Raw genomic sequence first — 14,070 nt, 5'->3', positions numbered from 1 at the left:
TGGCCTCTCCCCCCTCACACTCTCTCAGCAATCACGTGATTACACAGCAGCGCGCGCTGCAACGCTCCTTAGTCAGACAAGAGTGATGCCCTAAGGGCCAACATACGCCAGTATCCCCCTCCCCCCACTTCATGGCAACCACCACCAGATGGCTCGTTGCAGCAGTCGAGTTAGTCAGACGGCTCCCAAGCGGCCCGGTGATGATTCCACGGCAAGCGGTCCGGAGAAGCGCCCCAAGAATGTGGATTCCCCCGATACCAAACGCCAGAAGAAAAATGAGCAAATGCGCATGGCATAGTCAGTCGAATGAGCACAGGCTTTCACCACACACACTTTGGAATTTACAGTGTCCTTCAATTTTTTGGCATCTGGCACTGCCTATCAGCTCCGAGGGGTTGATGCCTCCCCGGTTTGTCCCAAACCGGGCATTCCCCACAATCTTGGAAATTACTGCAACTGGCCCTGGTGAGGAGGTGGAGTCCACAGAGGCAAGCAAGCTAGAGGAATATTGTCTATTAACAGCACACTTTGGTGATTTTCCTCTTTGATTAAGTGTAGTGTCTATTCAGTAGAGAGCAAGCTGCCGCATGCATGTCAGAGATACCGACCTTCTTCGGTTAAAACCAAATTTTGAAAATTAATTTCAGCAGCGATGGTGTAGAGGTAGAGCACCCGCCTCGCATGCAAGAGGACCGTGGTTCGAATCCTGGTGCCGCACAATTCTCCACCGAGTTAACAAAAAACCCGCGTGTCGATTGAATAGCATAACGAGGTCTGGGGTGCGGCCTGATCTCGGTGACCAGAACCGACAACGCACTCCCTCACGAAAGCAGGATTTGGCCACTCTGGTGTAGTACTTGGCCACAACCTTCCATGAACAACCCTCGGCCCTCAGTCCACAGCGGCTGTGAAGCAACTGACCATGGCGGCGGTCAGACCTGTGACGCAGCGGAGAGTGCTAAGAATTTCTGGCTCTGGATAGGCCGCCATTGGAATCTGAACCTGGCAACGTTTAACGCTAGAACCTTATCTAGTGAGGCTAGCCTAGCAGTACTGTTCGAGGAACTAGCGGGAATTAAATGGGATGTGATTGGGCTTAGTGAAGTTAGGAGGACAGGTGAGGCGTATACAGTACTAAAGGATGGGCACATACTGTGCTACCGCGGATTAGCGGATAGACGAGAATTAAGTGTGGCATTCCTCGTTAATCAGGATATAGCTGGCAATGTAAAAGAGTTCTATAGCATTAACGAGAGGGTGGCAGCTTATCGTAATTAGGCTCAATGGGAGGTACAAGCTGAAGGTGGTGCAGGCTTACGTGCCTACATACAGCCATGATGACAAGACTGTTGAAAGTTTCTATGAAGACGTGGAATCGGCAATGAATAAAGTAAACTCACACTACACTGTACTGATGGGCGACTTCAATGCGAAAATGGGCAAGAAGCAGGCTGACGACCATGTGGTAGGCGACTATGGGATAGGTTCTAGAAATAGCAGGGGAGAGTTATTAGTCGAATTCGCGGATAGAAATAATTTACGAATCATGGATACCTTCTTCCTCAAACGAGAGAACAGGAAGTGGGCCTGGAAGAGCCCCAATGGCTAGACTAAAAATGAAATTGGTTTCATACTATGCACTCACCCTGGTATCGTGCAGGATGTGGAGGTCCTCGGAAAGGTGCGTTGTAGCGACCGCAGAATGGTAAGGTTTCGAATTAGCTTAGACTTGAAGTCGGAACGGAAGAAGCTAGTGAAGAGGAAGTCCATTAATGAGTTAGCAGTAAGAGGGAAAGTACAGGAATTCAGGATATCACTGCAAAACAGATATTCGGCCATAACTGAGGAAGACGATCTTGATGTTCATACAATGAATGATAATCTGACAGCAATCATTACAGAGTGCGCAATAGAAGTAGGTGGTAGGACAGTTCAACAGGATACCGGAAAGCTGTCTCAGGTGATGAAAGATCTGATTAAGAAACGTCAAAGCATGATAGCGTCTAACCCTTCCGACAGAATAGAACTGACAGAGCTATCGAAGTTCATAAATAAGTGCAAGGTAGCCAACATAAGGAAGTTTAATATGGAGAGAATCGAGCACGCTCTAAAGAATGGAGGTAGCCTAAAAGCGGTGAAGAGGAAACTAGGCATAGGTAAAAACCAGATGTATGCGTTAAGAGACAAGGAGGGCAATGTCATTAGCAATAGGGATAAGATAGTTAAAGTAGCCTAAGAGTGCGACACAAATCTGTACAGTAGCCAATGTAATCATAGCGTTAATCAGAAAGACAGTAGCACAGAGCAATGCATGATCCCGCAAGTAATGAAGGAGGAAGTACAGAAAGCCAGAAAGCTTTAGGAGCGATGGAAAGGGGAAAAGCAGCTGGGGAGGATCAGGTAACAGCAGATCTGTTGAAGGATGGAGGGGAGATCATGCTGGAAAAACTAGCCACCCTGTATACGCAATGCTTTATGACCTCGACCGTACCAGAAGCTTGGAAGAATGCAAACATTATCTTAATTCATAAGAAGGGAGATGCCAAGGGCTTGAAAAATTACAGACCGATCAGCTTACTATCTGTTGCCTACAAGGTATTTACTAAGGTAATCGCTAATACAGTCAAGGCTACTTTAGACTTCAATCAAACAAATGATCAGGCAGGCTTTCGTAATGAATATTCCACAATAGATCATATTCACACTATCAATCAGGTGATAGAGAAATGCGCAGAATATAAGCAACCTCTATATATAGCCTTCATTTATTATGAGAAAGCATTAGACTCAGTGGAAACTTCAGCAGTCATGCAGGCATTGCATAATCAGGGTGTAGAAGAGCCTTATGTCAAAATACTGGAAGATAAATATATAGCAACTGCACAGCTACCATAGTCCTCCATAAAGTCAGCAATAAAATTAAAATAAAGAAGGGCGTCAGGCAAGGAGACACGATCTCGCCAATGCCATTCACCGCCTGTTACAGGAGGTATTCCGAGGCCAGAATTGGGAACAGTTGGGAATAAGAGTAAATGGAGAATATTTAAATAATCTGCGATTTTCTGATGACATTGCCTTGCTGAGTCACTCAGGAGGTGAACTGCAAATCATGATCAATGAGCTAGACAGGCAGAGCAGATCGATGGGTCTAAAAATTAACATGCAGAAAACCAAAGTAATGTTCAAAAGTCTAGCCAGGGAACAGCAGTTCACAATTGGCAGTAAGCGCCTGGAAGTGGTAAAGGTATACTTAGGGCAGGTAGTGACAGCTGATCCGGATCATGAGAGTGAAATAACTAGAAGGATAAGAATGGGGTGAAGCGCATATGGCAGGTTCTCTCAGATCATGAATGGCAGGTTACCAATTTCACTCAAGAGAAAAGCGTACAACAGCTGTATCTTACCGGTACTCACCTACGGGGCGGAAACCTGGAGGCTAATGAAAAGAGTTCAGCTTAAGTTAAGGACAACGCAGCGAGCCATGGAAAGAAAAATGATAGGTGTAACGTTAAGAGACCGTAAGCGGGCAGAGTGGGTGAGGGAACAAACACGGGTTAATGACATCCTAGTCGAAATCAAGAGGAAGAAATGGGCTTGGGCATGGCATGTAATGTGAAGGCAAGATAAACGCTGGTCCTTAAGGGTGACGGAGTGGATTCCAAGAGAAGTAAACGTAGCAGGGGGCGGCAGAAGGTTAGGTGGACGGATGAGATTAAGAAGTTTGCAGGCAAAGGGTGGATGCAGCTGGCAAAGGACAGGGTTAATTGGAGAGACATGAGAGAGGCCTTTGCCCTGCAGTGGGTGGGTGTAGTAAGGCTGATGATGATGATGACTTTTATCGCTTTAAACCGAAAAGTATTTCATGTCAGGCATCAAGAGTAGAGTTGCACTCTGTAGAGACACACACCCTTCTGGACCCACCCCCTTTCTGACATCCTTCTTTGGCAACTAAGCGGACGGATCTAAGTGCCGTCAATAACTGCTTTCCATCGAACTTGCAGGCGTTTTCGCCGATCGTGCCAAGCCTCGCTTCACCGGTGCTTCACCTTCACATCACCTGGGAGCGTATCAAGATTGCCGGCCTATCACTGAACGTCGAGTCAGCTGACCCAACGACGGGCGTCGAGTTATAAGAAGAGCACCAGGGACGACATCGCCACTTGCACACAGCAGCAGCAGCGGACGGATCTAAGTGCCGTCAATAACTGCTTTCCATCGAACTTGCAGGTTGGTAAAGTCTGTGCTTTATTCATTATTTTTTATTTCCGCTACTGCTGCTGTTGCTGCACTGATATATTCTCAATATGTCGGAATGTTTGTCATGCCACGAAGAAATAGCTAGCGATGGATTGTCTATTACATGCATATTATGCCAATATGCATATCATATTGGTGAATGTTCCGGTGTCAGTGCTAATCAATATCGCAAGAAGGCCGACTTTTTAAAGGCTAACTGGAACTGTAAGACTTGTGAAAATGCAAAAAAACGGAGTGGGTGACTTCCACAACGCCGGAAAATGCTAACCTTGAATCCAAGTTGAATGACATAAATGAAAAGCTTTCATTGCTTGTCCCACTAGTGGCGAAGGTTGAGGCGCTTTCTGAACTGATATCAAAGGTAGATGGAATTGAAGCGTCAATCGCACTTGTGTCTGACAAGTATGACAAAATTCTAGAAAAGCTAGATGCTCACGACAAGGATGTTGCTGATATGCAAAAAAGAATTGCAGCAATCGAGTCTGGCAACTTTCCTTGCGTCAAAGACATGAAGCTTCAGCTAAACGATCTGGAGCAATACAGCCGTCGAAACAACCTGAAATTCACGGCATGGTCAAGGAAGATAATGAAAACCTCTTTGAGAAATTAAATGACCTTGCATGTAAACTGGATCTACCTAAACTAACGGATTCGACTTTAGAGTCTGTCCACCGCGTGCCAGCTAGACCGGGTAAAGACTCCGTTGTTATTGCACGGTTTTCATCGAGCAATCTTAAAGACAAATGGATGCGAAGTTGCTCTCAGCTTCAGACAATATCGTCAGACTTATGGTTTCTAGATAACCTTACGGCAATGAATAAACGTCTTTTGTGGCTAGCGCGAGCAAAAAGTGAAGAAAAAACCTATCGCTTCACGTGGCAAAAGAATGGACATGTGCTTGTGCGAAAAGATGTAGGTGCCGGTATCATTAGGATTCACACTGAAAGTGATCTCGAAAAACTGGTGTAAATAGAAGCTGGAATTGCTCATGCGCCCATTACGTCAAGATGGAGACGCTACCACCGCAACACTCTTATCATGATGCCGTATCCTTCGGCACTGCAGTTTCAAAAAAGGAAAGGTCTCGCTTTTATTCCTACTATCATTTAAACGTGCGGAGTTTAAGTCGCAAAAAGGATGAATTAGACATACACCTGGCCTCGTTGTGCCACGACTTCCACATCTTAGCTTTCAGCGAGACATGGCTCACTGGCAGTCGCCACATAGTAGATTTCAACGGGTATTCATGTGAAGCAGTTTGCAGAATAAACAAAAAAGGAGGAGGTGTGGCCCTTTTCGTTAAGCATAACCTATCGTATAAGGTCATGGCGGAGCACTGCTTTATAAACCCTTGCTTTGAATCCCTTTTCATCAAGTGTCATTCTTTCATATTTGGTGTAATCTACCGCCCTCCATCTGGTCAGTTTGATAATTTCTGTCGTCTTTTTGAACTTATGTTGGATGAGATGGCAATGATGAACATGCCTGTTGTAATCATGGGCGACTTTAATATCGATCTTTTTCATGTGTCTGATCGTGCCCGGGAATTCACGGATCTTTTAGCATCTTGTGGGTTTATTAACATCATTGAGGCCCCCACTAGAATTACAGAATCTACTGAAACGTTGATTGACTTATGTTTAACTTCATATGGAAAAAATGAATTAGAAGCTGGCGTTTTAACGACTGATATCAGTGATCACATGGCGCAGTTTTGCCTTCTCCCGAATTTTTCCTCATGCCGAAACCAGAAAATCGATCCAGTTATTTCGAGGCGGAACATCACGCAAAACAACATTACTTATTTTCGACATTTAGTAGCATCAGTAGACTGGAACGTTATTAAACGTTTGAAAGATCCGAATTCGTTTTATAACCAGTTTCTTGAACAAATGATTAAACTTTATGACACTGCATTTCCTTTGGTGTTACACAAAAAGAGCAAGGAAGGAAGAAAGCCGTGGATAACTGAAGACCTGCTGCGCAGAATAAAAGCCCGTAATGAACTCTGAAAAGTTCGTATCATCGAGAGACATAGAGACATTAAAAAAGTTTAGAAAATTTAGAAATAAGTTAGGGGCTGATTTAAATAAGTCTCATATGCGGTACTACACTGATAAATTTTCCAGTATTCACTTCGATCCGCAAAAAACATGGCGCACAATAAAGAGCTTGTTGAGACAACCTGCTAACTGTATGCCTAATGAAATGAAGTTAGGAGAGCAACTTTTTAGTGGCGTAAGCCTTGCAAATGAATTTAATCGGCATTTCCTAGATTTTGGTGCCATGAACTCAGCATCATCTCTACAAGCTACCACATATATTAAACGTAGCATTCAGAACACCATGTTTTTAAAACCTGTTACTCCCATGGAAATTGTCAGCATAATCAGCGATATTAAGAACAGCTTTGCGTATGGTTTCGACGGTATCAGTGTGTTACCAATTAAGGCTGTGGCAGATCTGATATGCGATGTGCTGTGTCGATTGATTAATCTAGTGTTTGTGACAGGTGTTTTTCCTGAAAAAATGAAAATAGCGGAAGTTTCTGTTGCACACAAAGGAGGAGCTCTGAATGATATAGGTAATTATAGACCTACTATATCAATTCTGCCACTATTCTCAAAGGTAGTAGAGAAAGCTATTAACATCAGATTGATTAATCATTTAAATACACACAGCTTGCTATCTGAGTGTCAATATGGATTCCAGAAAGGCAAATCCACTGAGTCAGCACTGTTAAAAATCCGAGATAAAATTGTCAACAATATTGAGCAACAACTTTACACCATAGGTATATTTTTAGACTTTAAGAAAGCATTTGATTCCATAAAACATGACATTTTGTATACCAAATTACCTCATTATGGTATAAGAGGCCTTCCGCTTAAACTGATCCGCAGTTACCTAACAAATCGTAAACAATATGTAACTATAAACAGTATCGTCTCAGACACCGGAGCAATAAAATTTGGTGTCCCTCAAGGCTCCATTCTCGGCTCTGTAATTTTTCTCTTATACGTCAATGACATAGTCTCACTTTCCAAAACCCAAGATATTATTCCCTATGCGGATGACACAAATGTTTTCTTTTCTGCTGATGATTTAACATCCCTGTGCGTAACCGCAAATCTGTGGCTTCAAAATCTGTCTCAGTGGATTCATGCTAATCAACTTAATTTAAACGTGAAAAAAACGAAATATATTTTATTTGGTCCTAAAAATAAGCGGACCAATCTTGCGCATGCACTGAAATTTAACCTGCAAACGTTAGAAAGAGTATCCGAGCATAAATTCTTAGGGGTCAATTTTCATGAAAACCTTCTCTGGTCCAATCATGGGAATTCAGTAAAAAGCAGTATTGCTCAAATGCTAGGGATGCTAAATACAATTCAAGCTTACCTTCCAAAGAACCTAAAACGCCAGCTATATTTCGCCTTAATCCATTCACGGTTGACTTATTGTCTACTTGTTTGGGGTGTAACTTCAAAATCAAACCTTAATAAATTATATCTGATGCAAAAGAAAGGTTTAAGATTTATTCATGGCCTATCGTCTTATGAACACGTTTCTGAATTTTTTGTAAAAGATGGTATATGGAAACTTGAAGCCTTGTACTACCAGCGGCTTTCCGAAGCTATCTATCTAGAGGTGAAAGCAAATAGCGAACTTTTTCTTTCTACTTACACAAAGAATTTACCTTATTACACGTTCAGACACAACTCCTTCTTTAAGCCCTTAATTAGAACGAATTATGGTATGCAATTGCTTAACTGGCAAATTCCTGACTGCTTGAATCTTTTCCCGCCTTTAATCGAAATCACTAATGGTTGTTCTTCCCTGATTTCCTTCAGGAAAATGGGGAAAATTTATTTTCTACATAACTTGTAAGCATATCTACAGGATTTGGTCAATGACTCTGCGTACGAATAGCATATCATAAAGCAGTGTTGTCCTGTGTTTTTATCATTTCCCACTACGTGAATTTATGCCCTCGGATTGATTCTATATTTTACTATTAAACTCATTCTGCCAATTTATTTTGTGCTTAGGCTACACAACTGTATAATTTGACTATTTAGTACTGGCTTCAATCCTGTTTTTTACTAATTTCCTCTGTAATCGACAGATTGCCTCTGTTCATGTGCAAGTTTGTCTTATTTTCATTTCTATGTGTGTGCTGTTTGTGCTGCAAGTTTTTGTAGGGACATTGGCCCAGTCAGGCGTTCATTGCTATTGCATTTTGCCTCTGCCCCTAGGCACTACTTCTGTACCGTCTTAAGCACAATAAACAAACAAACAAATTTGGGTATACTATATTTGGTTACAGCAGTGTTGTATAGACAGCTTGGAGAGGACTCGCTTCCCAGCACCTGTCCCCTTGTCAGTCTCTGAACCATTGCCAAAATAATTTATCATTCCTGAATTCCGCCATCAGAGAAAAAGATCCCACAAAACTTCACCATGTCTGATGAATTACACCAACTAGACCGACAGATGTTCTTATGTATAGGTCACTTCTTCTAGCTCCCAAAAGCAAACATCTCAAGACAGGATCTATAAAGCCACGTTTAAAATTCCAAGTTGGAATCTCTTCCTGGAACCCTGAGACAAACTACGGTGAGAAAAGCTGTCCAAATCTGCATCTTCGAGACATTCTGGTAATTGTAAGCTCGCATGGTATTTTGAACATTGTTTGTAGAATGGTTTCCAAAGATGACACCATTCTGGAACAAATTGTCACAGATCTTAAAGAATTAACCAATGTGCAGTGCCTAACAATCCCCATTGAGCATCTTATCCTGGACTTCAGTAGTCCACTCAAGTTGGAAATGCAACAATCAAACAGACCCCACAGCCTCCTTGTAGACTCAGCAGCACTTCTCCGAAGATTAAGCAATGCAGCTACTGTGTGAGTGCACGTTAGACACGCACCGGTGGTAGTCCTTGAAGTAGTTGAAGCTCTGCTGCCGCAAGGACTGCTGCAGCTCTTCAGATGGGCTGCCGCAGAAGTCTTGCCCAAGGTCCATCAGCCTGCATGTGCACAGCCACCACCAGCTTGGACAACCAATAGTGGACTTCATTACTGCAACAGGTATGCTGCTCCACCTCCACATGGTAGCTAAAAAATTGATAGCACCTGCTACCGCTGGTAGGTGGTGTCCTCCGGGTGGGAATTAGAAAGGTTTTGAGCAACCAAGCTGGACAGTACTAGAGAGAACCGGGCACACACAACATCGATTCACTCATAGGCAAAGTATGATGAGCGGCAAGGATCCAAGATCCATCCCTATTTAGAGTAGCCTCCTGTGCAACAACATGACATCAACATTAACGTTGGTGAAATCGCCTTGCTAGCTGCTGCCAAGAAAAATAAAATTCCCTTTCTTCATTAGTACTGCATTCACATCATCAATACATCTTTTCCCCCAATACATCAGCAAAAACTTACTGTATACACGTGCGTGATCGCTGCAGGTTTATTTTCTAAGATTTGGGATGAAAATCAGGGGTGCGGCTATCACACGGAGAAAAAGACACGAAAATAAACAATTTTGGTGGTACCTGCGCATGTTAGCAGGAAAGGAAAAAACTTGGAAGCCTTCTTAATCACACTGTTAAAGAAGAAAACACGCTAGCATTAATATTCTCTAATGTCTAACGCGTGAATTTAAAGCTTTGGCCTTGAAGAAGAGGGAGAGGGAGACAAAAGGATTATTTGCGCAAAAATGTAGAGTCCCAATCGCAGGATCCTATTCACTCTTGCTGCCTACTCAGCCCGAGTCACGAATTCGAAGGATTGAGGATCCATCGGCACAAGGGACGACTTTTTTCTCTGGTGGCCATATACTCAGTGCATACCCGATGAAATCCCCACTGCCTGGCAATGTTAATGAAATCCCCACTGCCTGGCAATGTTAATAAAATCTTTATATTCAACATATCTGCAGCGCAAAAAAAGGACAAACACAATTGAAGGAAAACACTCATGACATGGACAATCACTGCACTCTCAACTTATTTTATTTCGGCAATGCACGGAAAACACAAAGGTTCCGCTGCACATGCGCTCACAGAATGCAGAAGAAAAGAGATGTTCCACCAACAGGACAGAACAATTTCACACCGTATGATACATCTTATCTTGTGGCAGAGAAAAGGTCATGTTCTGCTCTGTACAAGTGAAGTAAAGTATCGCTCACACAATAATCTCCCCTTTTCTTTATATGGTAAGCTTCCAGTAGTTCACGTGCAATTTGATCTTTGCATGTGCCTAGAATCCTTGCACTATCTAAACGCGGCAAGCATTCCTTGCCAGACCTGCAATGCTTAACCAAGCTCACATCATAGTTGTTCTCTAAATTTTTACCATGCCCCCTTTAATCGACCGTTGATGCATCTGCCAAATATGCTGGCATAGGTGTTTCTGCACAAAAGTGGAATCTCATACACCACTCCTGACTGGCACTGTACATACGGCTTGGCATGCTTTTTTCCGCATCCAGATTTGGTGGTCTCCTTGACAGATATGACGGCATAGTTGGCCGAGCTTTACTGGAGCCGAGAAAACCGGTGACACCCCAAGCCTCTTTGCAACTTTCTTTAAGTAATGCGAAACTTAGTTCAGGTAGGGGACAACTTCGGGCCGCAAGGTGCGCTCACCTTCCCTCGTCTTCATGGTCGTAGCGCTATTCTTTACCTTCTTCAGGAGGGTCTCGGCAACAGCCATCACGATAAACTGAGGGTAGCACGAGTTCAAAATTCTTGCCAATTAGCTGTCAAAGCTGGTCTGCATTTCATGCTCGCACGATTTATCTAGTGCAGATTTGATCCACAAGTTCACTATGCTTCTTTTAATTAGTTTTGAGAGTGCCGAATCATAAGGCAACAGTTGTTTTTGCACACGCCGGGCATGTGTGCAAAAACTGTTGCCTTTTGATTCAGCATAGACCAGCCACTTTTGCGTTATCATTCAATTACCTTGGCGTCCACTTTTTACCTAATTTCTCATGGAACCGATTGATACAGTGTAGCGGAATGAAGACAAGATAGAAGAAACACGAAACACAGGACAGGTACTGTTTCGTGTCTCTTCTATTTTGTCCTCGTGCCATTGCGCTGAGTTAATCGGCTTCGTAGAATGTATGAACGAAATAGCCCACACCATAGAAAACCGACATAGAAAAAATTACTGCCAAAGCTAACCGTATATTAGGTTGTTTAAAACGCAAGCTCAGAGGTGCACCTTCTTCCACATGGAAGCTCGCATATCAAACATTTGTCCGCTCTCAACTTGAATACTCATCTTCCATCTGGTGACCTCAACAAGACTACTTAATTCATTCCCTACAGCGTGTACAAAATCGTGCCGCTTGCTTTATTGCTCGCAACTATTGCCGAAACTCCAGCATAACTAACATTAAGGTGTCGTTGCCCCTTCCATCCTTAGAATCTGGCAGAACAATACCACTTATCTGCCTCTTCCATAAAATTGTTTACAGTCATCGTTCCTTCACCCTACCGCTTACACATCAGGCCCGCACATCTCAACGACTGCATAATCACCTCAGTTTTAAACGCCTTTTGGGGAACGAGCGCCACATTCAATTCATCAGCCCTACCCCATGCAATCGTTCATTGCAATGGTCTTCTTGACAACATCATGTTGTATTCAAAGAAAAAAATAAGCAGCAATTTGTTGTGAAGCGTGCTTTTTCAGTTTACTTCTATTTTCTGGTTGGTTGCTTATTATTGTATAATGATGTTAAAATAACCATCCTCTATTTGCTTCTGTTCGCACCGCAGTTATGTAACCCCCCTCACATAATACTCCAGTCAGAGCCCATGAGGTATTTTGAATAAATAAATAAATAAATAAATAAATAAATAAATAAGTATAAAAAAGGCCTATGAGATAGCGGGCTTTAACGTGCGTGTAATCTGGGCCCCGTATAATAGGAAATGTTGCACAACTGACGCTATTGCATAATAAAGCATCCGCTACTATGGCTTTCAAAAATGAATCAAAACTCTTTTCGTAAGTGTTATAAAACCATCAGTTTCCTTTCTGTGAGACCTAGTACTGAGACCACGCACAGTTAGCCTTTTCAGCGCTGAAGAGGCGGCTGCTGCTGAGTGAGGATGCATTACACCGCTCTCAGCACAAGGACCTGACGGTGCCGATTACGCTTCTCACAGCCCTGACGAAGAGTGACGACACCGCTGCCAACAAAGACGAAAGGAGCTTATCTCCAAGGCTTCTGAATGTGATGACCCATGCCCCTCATTTTCACGAGGTGCTCAGGTGTTCCTCAACCGCGCATGATCTGGATGTGCTTACATAAAAGATGTCGTGGGTGCTGAACAACTCACTGCTCGACAAATGACAGCGACGTTCCTCCTGATGCATTACCACGAGTCAGATGCAGAACAGACCCCCACAATCGTCACCTCCTTTGGGACTGCCCACGTCGACCAACTTGGGACACATTGTGGCAGTTCGTATGCAAAGCGGCCATAGCCGGCCACTATTATCCGCCACTCGTAACCCTCTAGAGCCGTCCCCATAATAAAGGCGCTTGAATTGAAATTTAATAGGTTGCTTTATATAAAGTGCACATGCACTCCTGTCACTGCGCGTTAGGTAGGTATCACGTGTCTCTAAAACAACGATTTGGACGTTGCACCAAAAATATGGCAGCTCCGACCCTTTAAAGACATCTTGAGGCGTGCAGTACGACTGTATGCCAGCAACATGTAATTCTGTTCAGACTTCATCTAGACCCACATCACTCCGTGGCAGCAGTATCTGCACTGGGAATACGCATCATAAAGAGAAAAAAGAACATGAAATCATGGCGTTCGTCTGCAATGTAAATGTGGGACTGCAGCATGGAAATCACTTTCAAACTATAGTCGGATACAAATTAATGGTGTCTTTGGCTGACGGCACTCGTGCAGTTTTCTACACACTCGTGCAATGCCACATGCTCGGCTGATGCAGAGTTGATGCAGAGAACTATGTTGATGCAGAGAATTTTGCTGTACAGTGGCCGATAGGAAGCTTCAACAAAGAAGAAAAAAAGACAAAGTACCTGAAGTGGGCATATTTTACAAAGAATATTGAATATGAAAGCAGCTGAAATGCATTTATTCACGCTGCAATCACACAGCTACCAGCAAGCAGGCCATGTGCCTTGCAGTACTTTTTGCCAATGTAAATGCGCGTTAAAAGATATCAATGAAGTGACAATGAGACAAGCTGAGATTGGACTGAGGATCACCTGCAGATATTTTCGCCAGTTACTCTGAATGAAGCTCTAAAAGTATGCATCGAAAGCGGCAAGCCGTGGTGTGGTGTCTGACAAACCTGCACCATCATAATCGCATTATTTCATGAGCATGCTCGTAGGTCCCGTGTTTCCCACTGTTCCTATGAATGTTTGTTTCAAGCATGGTCCTGCATGCTGTTACTGAAGAGGTTGTTGTTAACTGCACAAACTGCTGACTGCGGTTATTGGCGCCGGCCGCTTGTAAGGATGGCCTCTTAAGATTTTCGAGGGTCTCAGAGGTCACAGTGAACAGCTGTCAGAAAAAGCAACGGCACCCTGCGAGTGTTCCGAACGTTCGGCTGAGGTGCAAAGAGATGTGCCCGCCATGTCATATTTGATGTCACTTCCAGCACACTGGCACGGAGGCAGTGCGTTTCAGCAGAAGGCCACGCAAATCTGCAATGAACATCCATCCACATTTTAGGACCACTGCACAGAATTCTCTGCAGTGTGAATGTTCTCTGCCCCAAATAAGCTGAGT

At 43.4% G+C, this 14,070-nt stretch overlaps 1 protein-coding gene across 4 annotated transcripts in view; it reads right to left on the bottom strand.

Annotated features, from left to right (window-relative positions):
* Nucleotides 1-14,070, bottom strand: part of Vps50 (vacuolar protein sorting 50) — a 262,379-nt gene that overhangs the window by 143,495 nt on the left and 104,814 nt on the right. For 2 of the 4 annotated variants that reach the window (XM_077657052.1, XM_077657053.1), the window contains exon 13: nucleotides 9,193-9,291. The exons of the other annotated variants lie outside the window; for them this stretch is intronic. In XM_077657052.1, the coding sequence (XP_077513178.1) occupies nucleotides 9,193-9,291 (99 nt within the window). The remainder of the gene's footprint in view (nucleotides 1-9,192; nucleotides 9,292-14,070) is intronic. 4 annotated transcript variants of the gene reach the window in all.

The sequence above is a fragment of the Amblyomma americanum genome, chromosome 3 (genome assembly GCF_052857255.1).
Source record: "Amblyomma americanum isolate KBUSLIRL-KWMA chromosome 3, ASM5285725v1, whole genome shotgun sequence".
NCBI lineage: Eukaryota > Metazoa > Arthropoda > Arachnida > Ixodida > Ixodidae > Amblyomma > Amblyomma americanum.
The sequence above is the reverse complement of the archived record's forward strand: the minus strand, read 5'-3'. Positions and strand labels throughout refer to the sequence as shown.